The following is a 22,438-nucleotide window of genomic DNA, read 5'->3' as shown; positions in this document are numbered from 1 at the left end:
TGGTCCTTCCTCTAATAAAGTAACCTGGTAGATACACAATAATAAACTGGTCAATTCTCAGTGCGAGATGCAGATACCCCCACTCATGCCAACTCCTCTGGGGCAAACAGCACCCAGTGTGAGTGGGGATCATGAGTGTACGTGGACTTCGCAGACAGCAAGGAGCAGGAGGAGCAGGGGAACAGGGGCTGGAGGTGTGACATGGACAAGAAGTGGACTTCAGGATGGACCACAGCTCCCAGGGCTAGAGATGGGACAGACACCCAAGCTGTGCCTTGGCATGGCTCTTGTGAGCTGTTCTAACTTATACTGCAGTAAATGATAGCTTAATAAGCTTCTACCCCATTTTGGGACAGCTTTAGGATTTAAAAAGTACATAATTTATACATAAAAGGGTTCACTGAGGACCAAAAGTGACTGGGAAAGGCAGGAAAACACCAAAATCAGACGAGCGCTGCTCCTGTTGCCCAGCAGAGATATTTTCCACAGACACATGAAGACTTGTTAAACACAAAAGCTGCGTATTTATATTTAAAAAGTGATAAAGTCTTATGTATTATACATATTTGTAGGAACACAAAATTGACATCTGATATCCTGTGTGACAGCTGAGGCCAGGGGACACAGCATGAGAAAAGAGATGGGAAAACTGAATGAGTGAGTACCCGCAGCAGTGGAAAACAGTAATATATCTGATTAATCAACTGCATTACCCCAGGGATGTTAGTGGTTACCTACATGCACTCTGGGGTCCTTTCAGACCATTAAAGTCATGGGAAAAGGTCCCCGTGCTCCCGAGAACCAGGCTGTAAGTGAGCACCACTGAGAACAGAACTCCATGAAACCAAAATGGGGCTTAGTTCATTCAGCCCAAAGGGAGAGTGCAAACTTTCATTAACTCAATAGCTGTCAAGAGCCTGGAGACCTGCACATCAACGGCACTGGCTGCAAGACTGCAGAGCATCAGTAGCACAGGCCAGCCCTGGCACACTGGAGACTGGCTGGGAGCAGGAACTGCACTCCTGCGGATGGGAGCTCCTCACTGTGCCAACGCAGAAATGCCACCGCTCAGAAAAGCACCAGCCCAAGTGCCAGGTACCGGCATGATGGGTGCTGAGCACCTCCAGCCAGCACAGAGCTGCACCATGGAGCATAGGAATAGGAAGGGAAATGCAGTGAGCTTGGCAGGGCTGTAGGACTCCTCTCCTGGGAAGCAATAGTACAGACAGCACAAACCCTGCCTTTGCCCACATGGCAGGGCTTGGGTAAAGTGCAGTTCCTGCCCTGCCACAGCCAGTACCTCCCAAAGCTGCTCTGGCAGCAGAAACCCAGCAATACAGGGATGCCACTCAGAGGGCCACCAGAGCAAGCCTGTTCAGGGCCCCCAGGAACGGAGAACCAGAACACAAGTCACTGACAACCCTGAATATGCTTTTGCGTGTCAAGCTCTGCCCCCTTTCCTGGCTAGGTTGTGGCTGACGCTGCTGAGCTGGCGTAAAGTTATCTCTGAGCAAGAGAGGAGAACCCACATCGCCCAGTGGGTGCCACCAGCTCCAACAAGGCACATGGACTCTTAGTCAACCGAAGTGTGGGCCTTTTCAGGACACACGTTCGCTATGGGCTCAGGTGACAGTGCAGTCTTCCACATGGTGCTCCTGCGCGGAACAAAGCAAAACCTTTTGGCTTTTGTAAGGCCAAGAATGGCAGCTTGGCACCAGTTCTGCACCTCAGGTCCTGCTGGAACTCCAGCAGGGAGCAGGTTCGTCTCTGTGTGCTCGCACCGAAGGTTGGCAGCGTAGAGTGAGACGTTTGCTGTTATTCCCACTACCTTCAGCCCTAGATGAAGCCTCTGGGATCCATCAGGAAATGCCTATGTTGGCCTTGTTTTTGCAACATTTATGCAAAAGTTATGCTTTTTCAGTGCAGATTCATCATGGGAGTATCTAACACCTCTACTCCAGGTCATACCATGGCTGTGCCTAACTTCACAGTTCCTTTGCAGAGCTAAATTCACTCCGCACAGCTCTAACCAGCTTGCCACGGCTGCTGCTGCTGCTCATCCGAGCTGCTCCCCGGTGCCGCAGAGCAGCAGCAGCCACCCAGGACTGCTACAGCTCACTCAGAGCTGCCCTCCTGCCACCGAGAAGGGGTCAGAGGGAGCCGCACCAGGCTCGTGCGGCTGCGAAGGCCCGACCTGCGGCTCCGACCCACAACCAACACCCGTGAGGCAGCCTCCACGTTGCCGCTCCCTATCTACACCCGCTCAGAGCGGCTCCCCCGCACACAACTCGCAGCCGTTTGTCCTCCCTCCTTCCGCAGGAGCGGCACGGGCCTCCGCCTCCTGCGCCCCCCCCTCCCCCCCGCGACGGGCACGGAGCACCGGGGCCAGGGCCAGCGCCGGCGCGGCACCGAGCCAGCCAGCAACGCTCCGCGGAGCCGCGGCCGCCGCGCACACGGGGCGGCCCCCACTGCCCGCACAGCCGCCGCCACCGCCGCTCCACAGCCCCGCGGGCGCTAGGCCCAAGCCCGGCCCCTTCCGCCGCGGCCCCGCCGCCGGCCCACAATGCCCCGCGCGCCACTGCCCCTTTAAGAGGCGGTGGCAGCACGAGCGGGCCGCGAAGGACAAAGCTGGGCGCGCGGCCTGGCCGCGGTACCCGGATGGGCGGGGGGGGCGTGGCTGCGCGCTGATTGGCCGCCGCGGGAAGGGGGGCGGGCGGATAACGGGGACACAAAATGGCGCCGCGCTCCCTGCCGCTTACATAACGCGACCTCTCACCTCGCGCGCGGTGCAGGCCAGCTCGCTGCTCCGGCGGGCGGGGCGAGCCGCAGCGATTGGCAGGCGGTGCAGCCAACCGAGAGCCGGCAGCGCTCGCGGCCCGCCAATAGGCTCGCGGATCGGCGGCGGCGGGGCGGGCCCTGGGGGGCGGGCGCAGGTTGCGGTGCGCGCGGCCAGGCCCGTCCCGCCGCCCGCCGCGGGGGGAGGGGAATCTCCCGCCATTTTTCAATCCTCCCGCCCGGGCTCCGCCGCCGGGGTCGTCGCGCGGATTCGGCCGCTGCGGGCGGGCCCCGCCATGGCGCCGCTGCTGGGCCGCAAGCCCTTCCCGCTGGCCAGGCCGCTGCCGCCGGGGGAGCCCGGCGAGCGGTTCGTCATCCCCCACACGCAGGAGGCCTTCCGCACCCGCGAGTATCCGCCCGGCGCGGGGGACGGGGACGGGGCGGGGGGGGGGAGGTCGCGGGGCTCCGGCCGCGCCGCTGTCATCGCCCGCGGCGGCAGCCCCCGGGCCGAGCGGACCCGGCGGTGCCGCGTGCGGAGCCGGGCTCTGCGGCGCTCCCGGGGCTCCCGCGGCCGGGGGCGCTGCGGGATGGCGGCGGCGGGGCGGTTGTTCCGTGGCAAGTTTCTGCCCCGGCTCAGGACGAGCCTCCGGGCGGTTACAGCGGGGCCGGGGCGCCCTGGGGCGGAGTGGAGGGCGGCGAAGGGGTGACGGCTGCCGGGAAGCGGGGCTCCGGTGTGTGCAGCTGGCACCTCTGGGAAGGGACGGGGCTCCCTAACGCAGTTAGCGCCGGAACCGGTCCCGCGGGGTGCAGCCGGGTGGTGGGGGGCGGCATCGTACCCCCCTGAGGAGCAGAGGGACGCAGCAAGGGGCAGCTCGTCTGTGGACAGCCCAGGCTTTCGCTCCCGACGGAGCCTCTCCCTCTTGGCCGCTTTTACATGAAACCCATCCTTACTTACTACCTTTCCTCGCGGGTCGGCGTGTGACAGCGGCAGGAAGCAGCCTTGGGCCTGGCCGGTAGCTGTGCAGGCGGCGAGCACCTGCGGAGGTAGCCACAGTCCAGGTCGCTGCAGACCGCTGTGTGGGCAGCCTGGGCAGGGGGTGCGTTGGGACCTAAATCTGAAGGACTGGGAGCGGGAGAAATGCGTGAACCTAAACAGGGATGTACCTCGGAGGTCTTGGCGGTGCAGGAGACAAAGGGGCTCCAGAACTTACACAGGGCCTTTTGCTAGAGAGTGTCTTGTGCCTTCAGATGAACAACAGCTGGTGGAAGCCTCTAAGAAGGTTTAGGGAGCTTTGGAAGAAGAAATGCACCTCTTAACGCAGATAAGCATCGGTAGTGCATTCAGCCCAGTAAAATGCTCTTGGGTACAGGGTTAGATACTTGCTTTTCAGCACTATTTGAAATGAAAGCTTTCTGTCTGTAACTCCAAAGCCTGCTATTGTGGTATGCGCAAACTGAAAGAAGCTCCGTCATCCATGTGACCAGGAGGAAACCTGTGCTCTGCCTTTTGCTCTGAAGAGTGATCACTGATCAAAGAGACTCAGATTAAACCTGTTGACTACTTTTGTGAAAGAAAATGTGGCTTTGAGGTTTGTCTGCCTTGTAGGGACAGCACTGAGGAGTTGTAGGGCACTTCCTGAGAGCGCTGGCCCGGTGGTATGGCTCTTGTGGATCCATGAGTAGGTGGAGGAGGACGTGTTTCTGCAGACACTTGCATGGTATTAATAATTAAGGGAAGAGAGGGGTGGTTTCTCATCTCAGAGGGGCTGGTATTAGCTGCAGGGTCAGAAGGAAAGAGGGAACCAGTGTAAGCCCTGCGGTTCTAGAGAGATGCTCTTTGCTTGGAGAAAGTACTTCATAGGGTGCTGTGGGAGGCGGGCAGCCTAGCACGTTCTGGAAAGTTCGTTGTGGTAGGTAGACATGAAGCTAAAAAGAGAAACTAAGTAATGTTGGGTTTCTGTCTTGCTTTGTTGGCTGTATATAATATATGCCAGGCAAAAAGTGGAACAGAAAATTGCAAGTGAGTCAGTTGAAGGGAAATGTAACCTGAAGAAGACTTGGAGGGGTTTTTGGTCACGTCTGTCTGTCCTCGATAGCGTAGAGGAAGGAATGTTGGTGATGGGAACAGCCTGCAGAGAGGTACATGAGTCCTAACCATGCTTGTGCCATTTGTGCAGAGGCCTTGAGAAACAGAGTCTCCTGGACGTCTGATTTTGCGCCTTGAAAAGTGGTTGATCAGCTCTTCCCCCAAAGGATGCGCCCATCCTTACCCTGCAGCTGCAAATGAGGGATTTGGAAGACATTCAAAGTTTTGAAGACTTTTTTCTTTTTGTTAGGATTTGCAGCTGTAGTTTAGGTTGAACCAAAAATTAAGATTGGGGTTTTGCATATGAGGAGACGTCTGCCCCATGGACATGTATCAGGAGCATGTCCAGCAGCAGTGAACAGATGGATAATTCTTCCCTGTGAGGGTGCTGAGGTGCTGGCACAGGGTGCACAGAGAAGCTGTGGCTGCCCCATCCCTGGCAGTGCTCAAGGCCAGGTTGGACACAGGGGCTTGGAGCACCCTGCTTTAGTGGAAGGTGTCCCTGCCCATGGCAGGGGGGTTGGAACTGGGTGAGTTTTAAGCCCTTCCATCCCAAGCAAGTCTGGGATTCTGTGATAACACGGTCATGAGAGCTCAGATGTTCATTTCAGTTTCATATTTGTTTGTAGCTTCCCGTGGCTTCCTTTGCCAAATCCCCTGAAAATCTGAGAACCCATCTTGTGTAGAGCGCACTGCTTGCCGGTGGAGCCTTTGGCCTATCAGGTCAGACTCGGTGCAAGCGCTGTTGGTTGTGTGGCTGTGGACGGGTGGGTCACTGGGAGGCTGGAGGTGGACTCATTCTTGTAGGAGCTCTGTCAGCCTGCTCTGGGGTAGGTGAGGTGTCAGGCAAATGCTTCATGCAGGGTATGGCCTTGTCAGGTTCACGTCACCTGTGCAGCCTGTCTGTGGCACGTGTGCTGACCATCTGATGCCTGCCAGATGCCGCATTTGTTCCGTAGTAAACAGCGTGGGGCTGCTGCAGTGTGTGTGTGTATTCTGTATTGGATGTGATTTGGAAGACAGTGCTGCCAGCTCAAGGGAAACGCTTGGTTCTGAGAGCAAACCAGCCTGGAGCAGCAAGAAGGGACTGTTCCAGGCAAAGCTTTCCTTCAGCCGTCAGTGTCGTGTGAGGAAGCTGTCCTGCTTTCCTCCTCAGATAAAAGCTTGCTGTCTGCTTTTAGTGTTCTCTGTGATAAGCAGCACAGAGAACATAAGGAATTTGGCTGCTTGTGGCCTATAGGTTCAAGGCTGTTGTGGTACCTGCCAGTTAAACTCTGACTGAAAGATGACAGCACCAAAGCTCTGCACTTCTAGAACAGCTTTGCCACCCCCCCCATGAAGTGGTGTCTTGGAACAGTGCTGGCCTTCTGGGTAGGTTTGCTGCCTTAGGTAAGGTGGAAACAATTGAGATGCTCTAAAGCTATTTTGGAGTTGACAGTCATTTCTGGGAGAGGATCAGTTACCCAGGAAGAAGTAAACTTCAAATCTGCTTCATAGCTGCTTGTGTGTGGTTGGCTTGTTTACTTTTAAACATGACTTTTTTTCCCTAAAAGGGTCCCTTGTTTTTATTCTATGTTTTCTGCCTTTCAGCATTAAGTGATCTTCAGCGTGATGCAAACAGATGTGGTGTGTTAACTGTTATGCAGTGGGTAGTCAGCTGTTTAATTTAACACGTGTGTTACTGATGGCTTTTGGGGGAACATTCACAAGCTGGTGTCCAGGGTTTGTTATTTATTACTGTGTTGGGACTCTGTGGCAATGGCAGCTCCAAATGTGTGTGGAGATGGGTTGGTTGTGGCACACCAGCCGTAGTACTGAGTCAGACCTGCTGAACATTCTGGGGTTTGTTTTCAATCCAAGTGGAAAGGACAAACAGCACATGTGGAGTGGAAAGTCTGAGCGAGATTAAACTGTGCAAAAGCATCCTCCTGCCTTTTGGCTTTGTGCTTCCCCAGGGATTCGGAGCAGAACCTGGCGTAGGGAGCTCATGGCAGAGCCCAGAGCAGGGTGGGCACTGTAGGTGTGACTGAAGCTTGAGCAAGGAATGTGTCCAGGGTCAGTGTCAGACCAGCTAGGTGGAATTGAATTGCATGTGAGAGGAAGAGCTGGGCTGGAAAGGGAAGTTGCTGTACCTGAGGCTTTTGAGTTTGGTGTTGATCTGAAAAATATGGGTCCTGGTATAGTGTGGTTAAGCTTGTTCTCAGAGGTGTGCATAAGGAGGGGAAAGTTCTGTCAGTTTGGGAAATGACGTTAGGAAGAAGTGTATCTTTCAGTTCCATTCCAGCTGGAGATCAGCATTTATTGGCTCTCCTTGCTGGAAGGAAAGGGATTTCCTCACAGGTGTAGAGAGAAGAATGTTGATAAACTCGTAAAAGAGAAGTAGACCATAATTTTATTTCCCAGCCGTATTTCAGATATTTGTTTGTAGTTAAGACTACTGAAGTCTGTGAAGGCAGCAGCACCTCAGGCCCTGAGGAAGTGTCTTTCCCCCAGCGCTTGTGTTGCAGCAGCTGTGAGCCCTCCGCATTGATGGTGTCCCCAGACATGCAGAAGGGAAGCCTGGGGGTGAGGTGGGGCTACAGGATGAACACCACCGTTTCTGTGTGTTTAGGCTCCTGTTTGCTGTGAGGATTGAATTTGCGTTTAACTCTTCTTTTTGTGGGCAAGTCATAGGAAGGAGCAGCATTGTGGTTGCAGTTTAGTCATTATGAAAGTGGTTAATTGCTGTAATGACAGGGGGAGACTCCTGTTTTTTTGTTGGATTTTTATTTATTTATTTTGCCTCCTCGTTCAGTCTTGCTACAGAGACTGGTTAAAAACACACCTCTGGTCTGGTCAGTGGCGCTGTGCGGATGGGTTCCTCTCTGAGCTGTGGTTACTCCTTGCCGTCACCCCACCACCATGATGTGCTTCCTGCCCTGCAGCACCTCTAGGGTGTTTCTAGGGAGACTTTAAGCATCTTTGAAAGCTCTGGGAGGGGTAAGGATTGGCCTGAGAGCTTGAGGCTTTATGGGAGATGACTTGTCAGGTTGCTGATGAGCAGGAGACTCCACAAGCAGAGTGAGCTGGGGAGCTGTGGGGTTTCTCCTTGGTTTAAGACCTGTTTCAGGATGAGGGAATGCTCCATCAGTACAGCTTCCTCTGGAGTTGGGTCTGTTCCTGGCTCATGGTCTTGTGTAGCATCAGTTGCTGTGAAAGGTACCTGTATATCACGGTCCACAGTATAGCTTCTGCACCTTACTGTGCCTTCCTGTGGGGCTGTGAAGAAATATCAAGGAAAATTGGCTTTGTTGGAGTTGTAATTTCCAAATAGGAATCTTAGTGCAACTAATTTTGGTGGGATTTTTTAATTTCTTGAAAGACATAGGTGATCCTGCCCCTCTACTCTGCAATCCTGTGACCCCACTTGCAGCATTGTGTGCAGTTCTGATGTCTTCAACATAAGAAGGACATGGAGCTGTTGGAGCAAGTCCAGAGGAAGCCATGAGGAGGATGATCAGGGGCTGGAGCACCTCCGATATGAAGACAGGCTGAGAAAGTTGAGGCTGTTCAGCCTGGAGAAGAGAAGGCTGCGTGGAGACATCAGGGCAGCTGCCAGTATTTGAAGGGAGCCTATAAGGATGCTGTGGAGGGACTCTTCATCAGGGACTGTAGCGATAGGACAAGGGGTAATGGGTTCAAAGTTAAACAGGGGAAGTTCAGGTTGGATATGAGGAGGAAGTTCTTTACTGTGAGGGTGGTGAGGCATTGGCATAGGTTGCCCAGGTAAGTGGTAAGTGATCCATCCCTGGCAGTGTTCAAGGCCAGGTTGGACAGAGTCTTGGGTGCCATGGTTTAGTGTGAGGTGTCCCTGCCCATGGCAGGGAGTTGGAACTGGGTGATCCTAATGTCCTTTACAACCCAGACCATTCTATGGGTCTGTATGTGAGACACAGTGAGCAGTTGCTGTGGCTGTGCCTTCAAAGGAGCATAGAGCAATCTGCTCATTCGCACAAAGACTCATAATTAGCACTTGTGCTGTGCCGGGCTGAGCTGCTGCTCTGTTACAAGCATGCTTTGTGCACCGTGCCTGCGTCTCTGCTGGTGAGTGCAGTGCAGGAGAGGGGAAGGATGCTGCTCGTACTTCTCCCATGATTTCTCCACTTAAATTACTCTTGGTAAGCATATGGTGACTTGAGTAGACTGCTGCTGGGTAAATTGGTGTGGATTTATACTGTGCTGGTTTTTCTGATAGCTGTGCCTGTACGTGTGCTATCCATAGAAAGTATGAGGTAGCTTGTATCTGTTTACACTCCCACTTAATTACTGCTTTGGTGAAATGGGCAGAGCATAGCTCCAGACACACCACAGTAGCTACTGCTTTCATTCACAGTGCTGTCTGCAGTAATGGGTATTAATCTGAATAGCCAGAGTAACTCAGCCTTGAGGCTGCTGTGGTATGGGCAGCAGGTCATGTAGCTGGTGAGAAAGGTCCTCATGTTGTGCTGGTGCAGGAGGCTGCTCTTGTTGGAAGCCAAAGGAAAGGTGAACTTCCATGTGATTTCAGTTACAAAGCCCTTGGGTTTCCTCCTCAAAGGATTTTGCGTGCTGGGTGGAGTGGTAGTTTGCGTCTAGTGTTTGTAACACTGCCCTCAGGCATTAGTAGTAGTAGTTTCCTGTTATTGTCAGGCATTTAGCAGCAGTCAGTGCCATGACTCCTACATGTGCCTCTGGTACTGTTTGTGCTTTTTCCGATCAATCAGCCTGGAAAACTGAGAAGTAACTTAGCAATGTCACAGGACATTCAGTCGTATGTATTCCTCTTGTGCAGTCCAGCTGAACTGATGACGATGGTGTGTTACCTTCTGTATGCTTGGTGAACAGGATGGGCATTTCAGTGCTGAGAGCTTTAGGGCATTCTGGTCTGAAAACCTGTCTGATGTGAGCAGCTTCTCTGTGGTAGACACAGGGTCAAACTGTATGACAGCAGTCCTCAGCCTTGGTGTAGCCCAATATTAAGGGTTTAACGGAATTTGGTTTTCCTGTGTTGTTATGATCGTGCTCTCCACTGCATAAGTCCTGTTTTCCTGAGCTGCCACTTCTACAGAGAGTATGAAGCCCGTTTGGAGAGGTACAGTGAACGCATATGGACGTGCAAGAGCACAGGAAGCAGCCAGCTGACGCACAAAGAGGCTTGGGAGGAGGAGCAGGAAGTTGCTGAGCTGTAAGTACCAAAGAATAAATTGGTATGTGTCTATCTTCAGGCACTGGGGCAGAACTGTGGGCTTGGGAATGATATGTGGTTGCTGGCTTAGGAGCTGAGGTAAGTAGCTTTTTACTGGCTGTGACTAGATTCTGGAGGTGAAAGCAAGTTAAGTCCAAATTTGATAGCATCACTAATGTAGTTGAGTTAATGTACTTATTTAGTGCTGTATTGTAGTATTACTAAACCAAAATAGTTCAGCATGTGGTGCTTGGCATATTTTAAAGTCCCTCGAGTAATGGGAATTTTTTAGAGAGGGAAAAAAAGTGAATCTTGAAGGAGCTAAAGTAAAAATGCAGTAAAAAGAGGCTGTTGAAGTATTCTATTAGCCAGGGCCACAGCTATAACTGGGGTTTCCAGATCAGCATTGGAACCAGTTGTTGTGCTAAATAAAAAAAAATAGTTTGGAGTGCTCTTTTGGGGATCTGCTCTACTTGAAACCATAAAGAATAAAGGAAAATAATTGCTCTGTTCAGCCCACGAGTGTTCCAGTGGCTGCCATGGCCCTGACCTTCCCTTCTAGCACGCAGCACTGGGCCTGAAGCCCTGGTTGAGATCCAGTGTCACTCATGCCATAGAAGTGAATTTTCTGTAAAGGTGCAAGGCCTTGGCTGAAACAAGGTCTGTAACTTGATGTGTGATCGCCAAGTTGTAGGTGTGATGCCAAACAAATGGTGAACTGGTGGCTTGGACTTCTGTGACTGCTTTTCCCTGGGTTTAAGCTGGGGAGATGGTCGGTGGTACTGCTGAAGGATGAAATATTCTACTGCCTCTTTGAAGAGTCTACTCATTAGCCTTAGCCTAAGGAGATATTTCCCATCATTTGAGGTTAATTGCATCCTTAAAGGCAATAAATAAGAAACCTGTTTGCTGATAGTCCTAATTCCCATGAGGGTTGAAGTATTACTGTCATCAGTCAGTCTTTCCTCTGGAACATTCCTCTTTAAGAGGAGGGTGCAGAGCTAGCTCCATTAGTTTAAAATCCTGAGACCAAGCCTACTCGTCTGGTGTCACTTAGTTTTGGTTAACAGTGGTGGGTTGGTTGGCCACTTCTGAAAGCACAGAGAAATGTAAATGAAGGATAAATGGCAGATTCTCAATAGCAAATTTAGCTATAGCCTCTCTAAATATGGAGGGGGGAAAAAAGGCTGTGGAATGAGATTTTTAGCTTTGTCCCTTTGAAATGGGATGAAAAGCTTCCCAGGCAGTTTGCTGGCTGCTGAATACCTGACACAAGTCTGAATGAAAAAAGTTCATTTAGCAGTTTGCTAAAGGGATAAATTTGCTAGTGGCAGTTGTAGAACAGCAGATAGAGCTGAGGATTGTCAGCCCTGTATCCCAGAGCCTAGAAAGCTAAAAGGGCTTTGGAAAAATGGAGTATTTTGTTCCTCCTTAAAGTAGCTTGAAATGGCCTTTTTAGCCAGAAAGCTTTATGCAATAGATTTCACAGTCTTCTGTCAGCCGAGACCTGATCTTCTAGAAAGAAAATCAGTCAGGTCAATTTGTAACTGTCCTTTCTTTTCTCTATGTGAAAACATTTGACGATAATGATGTGGTGAAACACACAAAATATCCTTCTCTGGAAGGATAATTGGTTTGTGTTAACCTGCCTCTATCTTGTTCCCCAAGTTAGCAGTCTGTTCGGAAAGAAAGAAATGCCAGATCTTCATCAGCATCGTGGTGGTGTTGGTTGGAAGCAAAAATCTTAAAGTAACAAGTCCCAGAAGCACTACACTATCTTGGTGTATATTTAACGCGTGGTAGAGAGGTAGTTAGTGACCAGCAGGAAGGAGTTCACCATCAGCGCTGCTCTTCCAGACCACTTTCTGGTGTTCCTTCTGGGAGGAAGAGTGCAATTCGTATTGTTATGTCAGTTAACACTGTGGGGAGGTGCTGGGGAAGGGCAGCAAAAGCCCAAGGATGTTTGCATGCTAATGCAGCATCTGCCTCCAAGATTGTCCTGGCTGTTAGTGTTCCCGGATTGTGAAATGGGAGGTGGCTCTGCAGTTTGGCTTTTATTGCTGGAACAATGAAAACTTCTGTGCTTGCTCAGCTTGAAGGAGGAGTTCCCCATCTGGTATGAGAAACTGGTACTGGAAATAGTCCACCACAACACTGTATCTTTGGAAAAGTTGGTGGATGCTGCTTGGCTGGAGATCATGACCAAATTTGCAGTGGGAGAAGAGTGTGACTTTGAGGTAAGGATCTGTTTTCTATTTTATCCCATGCTTTTTGCACAGAGCTCCTTTTGGATATCTAAAGGCAGGAGATGGGAAGGATGTGTTAGTCACATCATCAGAAAGATGGTGACAGTTTCTTTTCTGTAGAATCCCCGTGACAGCACCTGCTTTTGAGTGCAGAATGGTTCTATAAGCAGAAGCAAGTGGATGACCTATACTGATGGCAAGAAGAAAATGGCTGATCTGTGTGTGTGTAGGGAAATAGAGATATGTTTATTATACTGCTTAAATGTGTGATGGTCTTTGTACATATTTAAGTATATATAAATACATAATTAGAGGAAGTTAAAAATTATCACCTGCCATAACCTGCTCTAATGTGTTCCCAGGAGGAGCAGTGGTCCTAAAGTAATGTAGCTTGAAGTCAACTGCTTGCAAGTCTCCATGCCCTAACAGTTGGAAAAATCCCTCTGGAGCTGGGAATTGTGGGGAAAACTCAAACTTGTTAAAAATAAGGGAAAGGTATAAAGTGCTGGCAGTCTGTCTGAAACATACGCTCAACTGGGGCTGCTGAAAGAGCAAGCTTGCACCGTGGACATACTCTTTCCTCAGACTGAGAAAGTAGCATCATCAAACACTGGAAGAACTTGAGGGTTGGCAGTTCTCTCTTTCTTAACAATTTGTACAGAACTTCCAGGTAGGAGTAGTAGAAAGAAACCCTGTAATTGCCTCATGAGAGGGATCGTCCTTCCTCAGGAAGGATGGCAGTTAAGTGTTTTGCCAAATTATGGCTTGTAGGTAGTCCTGGCTGCATACTTCCTTCCTTGGAGTGTTTAAAGCTCATTAGTTCATGTGTTTTGCTCAGGTTCAGTTTTCATCACTATTGCCTTGCAGGTTGGTAAGGAGAAAATGTTGCCTGTCAAAGTTGTGAAGATACATCCCCTGGAGAAGGTTGATGAAGAGGCCTCGGAAAAGAAATCTGATGGAGCCTGTGATTCCCCATCCAGTGACAAAGAGAACTCCAGCCAGGCAGCACAGGACAACCAGAAGGAAGCTATCTTGAAGGAGGATGACAACAGGAGGGAAAGTATGAGTAAGTAGTAAGATAGCATGCCAGTAGATAGCACCTGGAAGTGAGTATTTGAACTTACGTACGTCCTGGGACTGGGCTGTGAATATTGTCTGGGATGTTTAAGTAGTGTTATGTGTTGAAAAATTCTGTGATTGTCACTAATGATGGTGCAGCTTTGGTGGCATCAGTGCTGTTGGCTCTCAGCTGTTCTTGCCTGGTTCAAAGCAGAACATGTGCCGTCATTCTAGGGTGTAATACTGAAATCTATGTGAGGGTGATTAGGTGGGGAACTAGGTGGTCTTTAGAATCATAGAATAGTTAGGGTTGGAAAGGACCTTAGGATCATCTAGTTCCAACCTCCCTGCCATGGACAGGAACACCTTGCATTAAACCATGACACCCAAGGCTGTGTCCAACCTGGCTTTGAACACTGCCAGGGATGGAGCATTCACAACCTCCCCGGGCAACCCATTCCAGTGCCTCACCACCCTCACAGTAGAGAACTTCTTCCTTATATCCAGTCTAAGCTTCCCCTGTTTAAGTTTGAACCCGTTACCCCTTGTCCTGTCACTGCGGTCCCTACGTTGGGACTACATTGTCATAGTGACCCTACGGTCACTACGGTTGGGACTAAGGACCCAGACAGGTTGCAGTCCTTTTGATGCATTTATTACTTGTTTAATAAACCATTTACATTTGTCAACGGCCACTTCTGCATCTGGGGAAGGTGCACATAACCTTCTCTGATATGCAGAAGAGGAAACTCAGAAATAGCCCAGCAAGCTCATAGCAAAGTCAGGAGTGGAAGACAAGTTCTGCCAAGCTTAATAATTGTCAGCTGTTGCTGGTGGGTGCTGAAAGAAGTTCTGAGCTGTTCTGATTTCACTGCAGTCCTCTGTATAACCAGGAAGGGGAAAAACAGATGTTGCAGAAGCAGTCTGGTCTTATCCTTTGAAACAGTAGTAGGGCTTGTGGGTGGGGGGGCTAATCTGAGCTGTTCTCTTGTACTACGTCATTAAAGGCCTGGGAAGTACCTTTTACTTTAAAAATGATTGTTGACCAAATTTATAGCAGCATTTTGGGGCTTGGGAATTAAGTCAACCATTATATTTTGTCCATTGGTGTGCCTGTTGTGAGGAGCTGTGTTCAGCTGGGTTCTTGCAGGCAGTGCCATTGGAGTGCTTGGAGATGGAAAGAATTCCACAGGATTGGGAATTCCTGTGTTGTTTGCAGTTTCTGGCTCAGCTGATGATCTGACCTGTGTGTTTAGTCACGTCTCTAAACTTGGACTGTCCTGCCCTTGCCAGAAAAGATGATCCTTGGTGTTTTCAGATCTTGGGTGCCAGAAAGGTCCTAACATGGTCAGTAAAAGCAGTGACCACTGGTCATATGGGTTGAGGTCACCACATGAGTTTGCTGCACAGGCTCTGTGTAGAAGCTGTGTTCTCCTGTGCACACACAAGGGGGCAGGGCTGCCTTGAGCATTTCTGCTAACGCTGGTATCAAATTAGCTGGCTTGGTGGGAGGGGAGAAAAGGAGCAGAGCGAGCTTCAGCTCTTCGTTCTGGTTAGGAGTCTGCTGTGCTTCAGAAACCCAAAATAAGGCTTTATACCAGCTTCATTGCATCATATGTGCAGTCTGAAGTGGCTTTGTATTTTCAGCTGCTTAGGGAGTGAACTCTGAGAAATTGGCAGAAATGCCCTACTGAAGGCAGGTTCTGCAGCTTGAGCTGTAGTTGGAGCTAATACTGCCTTGGAAAAATCCTGAATAAGTGGAAAATAGGAGACTCCAGCACATGGATGTTCTCTGAGCTTCATGTAGTGTAGTGACTGTAAGTTCTGCTGCAATGGAATTCAACAGCAAATGAAGTACAATACACTTTTTGTGAGGTAACTGCAGAAAGAAGCATGCAGTGGTTTCTTCTTCCCCAGCTCTGAGTGTCCAGGTGCTGTTTGATGGGATTTGATGTCACCCCTATTTCTAAAATCTAGAAAGTAAATTGCAGGAGAGGTCATGCACAGGCCTGTGGCAAGAACTTGCTTATGCGTGGCACGTGCATCCAGTGAAGATCAGGTTCAGCCACTTAGAAGATGTGGAGGCAGATCTCTGAAAGTAAGACTTTGACAGAGCTTCAAGTATCCTTTATGCAACTTCTGTTGTGCCGTTGAGCAGAGAAACATAGTGCAGTGATTGTGAATTTACCAAGATTTTTTAATACAAATGGGGAACCAAAGTAGGCAAAAGTTACTCCTCAGCCTGACTTGTGATGAGAGGATTCATCGCCTTTCACGTGTACTATCACTGTTAGAAAATTCCGGGGGGGGGGGGGGTATCTTAAAGAAAAACTACTGAGTGGGAAGACTTCCAAAATGAGTGATGCTTGGAGCAGAGATTTCCACTTTGCATTATCTGAAATGCAACACTAATGGGGAAAGTACCTGCACATTTATATAACATTTGTAATCTGTTTCTTAACTGAGGTGAGTGATTCTGGAAGGCAGGGGGCATAAAACCATATAAAAACCATATAAAACCATAGAACTTGGTTTTATACCATGAAAGCTATAATGCTGCTGAAGCTTAAGCGCTCTCAGGCCTAGAATGTGACAAATTCTTATTTATTTATTTTAAAGCCTGACTTTGGTCTACCATCTACTTATATTCTGCATGTACTTAGATAATTGTTCTCATCTCTCATGCTTGCTTTAGTGTTCTCTTTGTGTCATAGCCACAAACAGAGAAACATCTGGGGGTTGCTTCCTTCAGTAAGCTTGGATTTTTGTCCGAAATCATTAACATTTGCAACCTGAATATAGAAATAATAGACTGAACACCAGCTGGCGAGGTGATGTCCTTCAGTTACATCTCTCTTGAGAATAAAGAGGCTGGTTGTATGAATATGCTTAAAATCTCAAGCTAAACGAGCCTGTACACATGGGGCTCAGAACTGAAAAACTCTGTGGCCACCAAAGTTAAATGCTTGTAAAAGTTACTTTAATTTAGAGCCAGTAATTCCTGCAGTAGAGTTATTTCCAGTATGGCATGGCAGAGGCAGGTAGGACTCAGCAGCAGCTCCCTGGACAGGTTTGTGGTTAGGTTATGAAACCTCTCTCCCCTTAATGAATCTTACAGACATTTTCTCCCTTTCTCCCATTTTCTCCCTAGGTACTTGCAGCTTACCAGCTGTAGAGAGATGGGTTTAAATATTCCAAGTGGTCCTTTGTACTCCTTAAAGATAGGTTTTACCTCTTCCTTTGGAGCTGTTTAGGGACTCTGCAGCCTGCATCTTTAGGATATTTTTAAAACCTCAAATTTACAAAATCTGAGGGGAGACTGAGATGAGCTCTCAGGCAGAAGCTCTTCCCTGTGAGGGTGCTGAGGTGCTGGCACAGGGTGCCCAGAGAAGCTGTGGCTGCCCCATCCCTGGCAGTGCTCAAGGCTTGGAGCAACCTGCTGCAGTGGAAGGGGTCCCTGCCCATGGCAGGGCTTGGGACTGGATGAGCTTTAAGGTCCCTTCCAACCCAAACCAGTCTGGGATTCTAAAACCTGATTTGGGATTTTTTTCCATGACATTCTAGTTTAACCTAACACTGGGTGCGCAGGGGGGGTGAGGTGCCCGCCTGGTGATGCTCTGGATTCTTTGATTTATTTATTTATTTATTTATTTATTTATGCCTCCAGTACTAAGGCACTGAATCTCTTCCCTTGCTTTACCAGATGACCGAGCGCGTAGGTCTCCTCGGAAGCTTCCCACTTCTTTGAAGAAGGAAGAACGGAAGTGGGTTCCACCTAAATTCCTTCCACACAAATATGATGTCAAACTGAAAAATGAAGATAAGGTGAGTTCTCTGTTTGTATCGTTTCTAATTATGAATATGCAAGTTTGATTAATCACTGCCATTGTGTCTGTACAGTAACAGACTGTTGGCTGTTTCTACATGTAATTGGGTTTTGTGCATGGTAACACCTGACAGTTCCCTAGTACCACACACTGAGTCGTGGTGCTGCCAATGGCCTTAGAGGGATTGCTGCTAACTGGATAATCTCTGGTCAGGCAGTTAATGACCGTTAGACTAGTTAAATTGTTCTAACTGAGTACCTCTGAGAGTTGTAGGTAGCTGAGCTTTGGGAAGCTCCAGCACTGCTGGGTACTTTCTGTCATCTGCTTGCTAATTTAACATGGAAGGCAGAGCTGACCTCAATTTAGTGAGCATCCCTCACAGAGTACAGCACCACTCACACCTCTGGTCTCAGGAAAAAAAGGTCAAAACAAAATGAACGCTAACATGTGAAGTGTTTTAAGTCAGAAGCAAGCACAGCCAGAGGAAGGTCAGAGGTGAAGCTTTGGCAAGAAATTTGCAACATAAACTCATATTTTTCACTTTATTGGCTAACAATCTCCTGCCACTCTCTGTTGTGCATGTCAGTTCTGCAAGTTGGTTTGAGCCTTCACAAGAGCTTTAAGGAGTGAGAAGTTTGTGGGCCTGAAACACTACAATAGTCCTGCCTCCTTTTAGCCACGTGATATGCATTTATAATGTGGTTAGAAGTTAAGTGTTAACAGTCTGTCTGTTATCTCCAAGATCATCAGCAACGTACCAGCAGATAGTTTAGTCCGCACAGAGCGTCCTCCCAACAAGGAGATCCTAAGGTACTTCATCCGACATAATGCCCTCCGGGCTGGCACATGTGAGAACGCTCCGTGGGTCGTGGAGGATGAGTTGGTGAAGAAATACGCTCTCCCCAGTAAATTTAGTGACTTCTTGCTTGACCCACATAAGGTAAGAGCTCCTAAAAGTACCTCCTTCGCTTTCTCACCCTTTCCCCACTGTTAGACAGTCCTGGTGGAGACTTCATGTGGCAGTTGGGTAAGCTCCAAAGCTTACATCAGCTTAGTGAGCTGCAGAGCAGGAAGGTCCACTCTTGCAGGCTGACCCTTTGAGAGGTGGCACAGCTGAAGGTGGAACTTCTTGGCTCCCCTTCCACTATAAGTTTTGGTCTAATATTTGTAAATTTGTCATTAGGATTCATATTGATGCTGGATGCTTTTGGTTGAGGTAATTGTCTTTAGCAAAGAATTCAAAACAATTTTTGTAGAATGAAGTTAATGCAGACACTGGATTTGATGATTGTGCAGTCTTCAGTAAAGTCTTCTCTGGTGGCTAATGAGGGCTCTTAAACAAAGCCTTCAAGAGTGACCATCCCTGAGTCAGAAAATCTCAGTGCTCCTCTGGCAGTCATAACTTGATCGTGTTTCTGTATGTCTCTTCTGAAATAATTGTTGTGCCTTTTATTGGACTTATTGCAGTGGAGGTGTTTTATTGCTAAGGAATCTAAATTTTTTTAGCCCATAAAGGTTATATCTATGTATTTTATTTTTTGCATCTTGAAATATGTTAGTATTCTGGGTGCATTCTGAAACTGAAATTGAGATGCTGAGAGAGTTCTGAAATCAGTCTGTCTTTGGCTCTGGGTTAAACTGCTCTGTGCTAAAAGTGCCCTGTCAGGTAGGTGATTTCAGCAGTTTAAAACCAGTCACTGCTCAGTTACATTGCTTCAGAACAGAATCCTTCCTCAGAGCCAAATCCTGCACCACACCCCCCCTCCCCCACCCCCCACCCTTCATTCCGGGTTCTTTCAGGCAGTTCAGAAACCAGCCTCTGAACCCCTGTCTCCCATAGATGCTCCTTTGGTTTTCCCCTGGGCAGTGAGCAGGGTGGGATCCAGGGCTGCACCCCCCCGTGATTCATGAAGAAGTCTTTCATCAGAGGCCTTGTTTCTGCAATGAATGTCAGCATTTTCCAGGCAAACCCCTCCCCACAACTTGTTCAGGTTTTCTGTAATGTAGTTGGGAATCTTTAAAAATTCTTCGTAGTATTTCTGTTTCTAAAGTTAAATGTGAACTTCCTGGAGTGAGCTGATGACTCCCGAACCCACGTAGTGACTGCGGTGCAGAATGTTGAAAGCTATTGCAGAGGCCTGTTACCCTTCATGTACTGAGTACCCCCTATTCGTTGGAAAAGTACATCAAAAGTAAAAATAGGCAAAAGTAGTTGACAGGAAAGGATACTTTTAGTTACCTTTAAATGTTAATATAAATGAATTCTTTCTTTAATTTTAGTATATGACTCTCAACCCCTCAACCAAGAGGAAGAACTCTCGATCACCTGACAGAAAGCCTTCTAAGAAGTCCAAAGCTGATGGATCATCCCTGGGCCAGCCACTGAGTCCTACTTTGTGGTGCCACGTGCATTTGGAGAAATCTATTATTGGCTCTCCACTGAAGGTGAAAAACTCTAAGAATTCAAAATCTCCTAAAGAAGAGCTGGAAGAAGTGATGAAAATTGTATCACCAGCTAAACTTGGTTCTAACTTTCACATTCCAAAGAGGAGCCGACTGGGAAAGGGCAGCAACAAATCCTTGGACAAAAAGCAAAGAGGCAAAAGGGTTCTGAATGGGCAGAAGTCATCAGGGAAATCAAAGTCTCCAAGGAAAGGCCTGAAGACCCCTAAGATGAAAATGAAACAAATGACACTACTGGACATGGCTAAAGGTACCACTAAGGTGTCCAGGGCTCCCAGGAGTTCAGGAGGCACCCCTAGGTCTTCCAGCAAACCGCAGAAACATCTGCCTCCTGCAGCACTCCATCTCATTGCCTATTACAAAGAAAACAAAGACCGGGAAGACAAAAAAAGTGCTCTTTCTTGCATCATCTCCAAAACAGCTCGGTTACTCTCCAATGAGGATCGTGCCCGTCTCCCAGAGGATTTGCGAGGCTTAGTACAGAAACGCTATGAGCTTCTAGAGCACAGGAAGAAATGGGCCACCATGACAGAGGAGCAGCGAAAGGAGTACATGAAGAAGAAAAGGGAAAAGCTGAAAGAGAAACTGAAGGAGAGAGCAAAGGAGAGAAAGGAGAAGGAGATGAAGGAAAAACTGGAAAAACAGAAAAGATACGAGGACCAAGATCTGAAAGGGAAGAGCTTGCCTACTTTTAAACTGGTTGATACTCCAGAAGGACTTCCTAATACACTCTTTGGGGATGTTGCCATGGTAGTGGAGTTCCTGAGCTGTTACTCAGGGTTACTGATGCCGGATGCTCAATATCCCATCACAGCAGTTTCCCTCATGGAAGCGCTTTGTGCAGAAAAGGGAGGCTTCCTGTATTTGAATCGAGTACTGGTCATTCTCTTGCAGACCCTGCTGCAGGATGAAATTGCTGAAGATTATGCTGAGCTGGGAATGAAGCTTTCTGAAATACCACTGACTTTGCACTCTGCTTCTGAGTTGGTTCGCCTATGCCTGCGCAAGTCAGATGTGCAAGAGGAAAGTGAGGTCTCGGATAACATAGATGAAAGCAAGGATTCAGCAGCTTTTGAAGATAATGAAGTACAGGATGAGTTTCTGGAGAAACTGGAGACATCTGAGTTCTTCGAGTTGACTCCTGAAGAGAAATTGCACATACTTGGAGCCCTGTGCCACCGGATTCTAATGACATACTCGGTGCAGGACCACGTGGAGGCCAAGCAGCAGACGTCGGCTGAGCTGTGGAAGGAGCGGCTTGCTATCCTGAAGGAGGAAAATGACAAGAAGAGAGCAGAAAAACAAAAGCGAAAAGAAATGGTGGCCAAGAACAAGGAGAATGGGAAAGATGAGAACATGATGGGAAGAAACGAAAAGAAAAAAAATGAGATGATGAAAATAGAGCAGAGGGTTGAAATAGAAGCTGATGATATGATCAGTGCTGTGAAGAGCAGGCGCCTTCTTGCCATCCAAGCCAAGAAAGAGAGGGAGCAACAAGAAATACAAATGAGAGGTAAGAAAAATGCCAGGAGATTAGAGCACTTGTGGAGTAGAGGTGAATAAGTTAATGGCAAAATCAATAGCCTGTTCTCAAAAGTATTACCTGCTTTTAAGGGATTTCCTCACTGGAGAATTGTGATTCATCTGCTGTGATTCCTATTGCAGTTCAAAATCTGGAGTGTTCACAAAAAGCAGTAACTGATTCTAGAGCAGTGTTCAGTATCTTTCTAATTCTGTCAGGCCCAAGATGATTGGAGAACGGAAAACAACAAATATTGGTCTACATCCAAATATATTCTGACTTTTAGGTATAGAGGGGATACTTCCTGTCTAAAACCTATTTCCTGCGGCTGCTGCTGGTCTTGGTGCCATGCACATTGTCAAGCTGATGCCAGCAGCCCACTTCCCAGATAAGGACTTGGGCAACACATTTCAGTTTACAGTTTCTCATTTTAAGTAGTTACTGAGTTGTATAAGCTGTCTGCTCAGACCTCTGCAAAACACAAGCTTCAGTGCCAGACTCCATATGCCTCTGAGGAAATAGTGCCTTTTGCTACAGTGAAGTATGAAGAGCGGAATACTCTGGAATTACACGTCAGGGATTGTTTTGGTTGCAGATGTGGGTACTGGACAGCCTAGCTCATGTGGGTTGTTAGTTCGCTTCTCAAACAGTCCCATGTGGAGCATGATTTCTGTGCCTTGGCTATGATCTGGGAGTGTCTGTTTTAGAGACCAGGAGTGGGTGAATAGCGTGTAATACCCTGAGGCTTCTAAGGTAAGGCACTGGCCTCACACTGGCAGTAAATAGATTTTTCAGACCTTCTTTTAAGAACTGCAAGTCTCAGAAGTGCCAATAAACCGCTGAAGATGTGGGGTGCTGTCCTGCTTCTCCAGAAAAAACAAAATGCCAAAGAGCTACAGCCTGTAGGGCTGTGGCCCCAAGTTTTGTGAGGTTCCAGTTGCTTTGACCACAAGTTCAAATTCATGATAAGATTCTACTGCAAAACTTGATATATTTTGGACATTGCTCCTTTGGATATTTCTTGTAGCTCTCATGTGACGCTTTCCGCTAGTTATATGTGAGGAAAAGCAAGACTACATTGATGGAGATAAGAATAATTTGACTTGCCTGCTGAGGAAGTTTAATCCATTCTTCATTCATTTAATTCATTCATTCACTCCACAAGGAAAACTATGTCCCTCTAGCAGGGAAGGAAAGGATTAAGCCGTTCATTATGGTTTGAATCCATCTTGCTTCCTTTCCACGAAGCATACGCCA

The 22,438-nt window shown here is 48.3% G+C and overlaps 1 protein-coding gene across 2 annotated transcripts in view; it reads left to right on the top strand.

Moving 5' to 3' along the window:
- Nucleotides 1-2,925: 2,925 nt before the first annotated feature.
- Nucleotides 2,926-22,438, top strand: part of BAZ1B (bromodomain adjacent to zinc finger domain 1B) — a 49,638-nt gene continuing 30,125 nt past the window's right edge. The window contains exons 1-7 of one of the 2 annotated variants that reach the window (XR_010616026.1): nt 2,926-3,184; nt 9,948-10,064; nt 12,157-12,301; nt 13,178-13,376; nt 17,073-17,194; nt 17,939-18,136; nt 19,477-21,172. Coding sequence is in view for 1 of the 2 variants with exons in the window: in XM_065695150.1 (XP_065551222.1) it covers nt 3,072-3,184; nt 9,948-10,064; nt 12,157-12,301; nt 13,178-13,376; nt 17,073-17,194; nt 17,939-18,136; nt 19,477-21,172 (2,590 nt within the window). In the remaining variant the exon portion in view is untranslated. The remainder of the gene's footprint in view (nt 3,185-9,947; nt 10,065-12,156; nt 12,302-13,177; nt 13,377-17,072; nt 17,195-17,938; nt 18,137-19,476; nt 21,173-22,438) is intronic. The other variant, XM_065695150.1, reaches the window with a different exon arrangement.

Source organism: Lathamus discolor, chromosome 14, assembly GCF_037157495.1.
Source record: "Lathamus discolor isolate bLatDis1 chromosome 14, bLatDis1.hap1, whole genome shotgun sequence".
NCBI classification, from domain to species: Eukaryota; Metazoa; Chordata; class Aves; order Psittaciformes; family Psittacidae; genus Lathamus; species Lathamus discolor.
The sequence above is the reverse complement of the archived record's forward strand: the minus strand, read 5'-3'. Positions and strand labels throughout refer to the sequence as shown.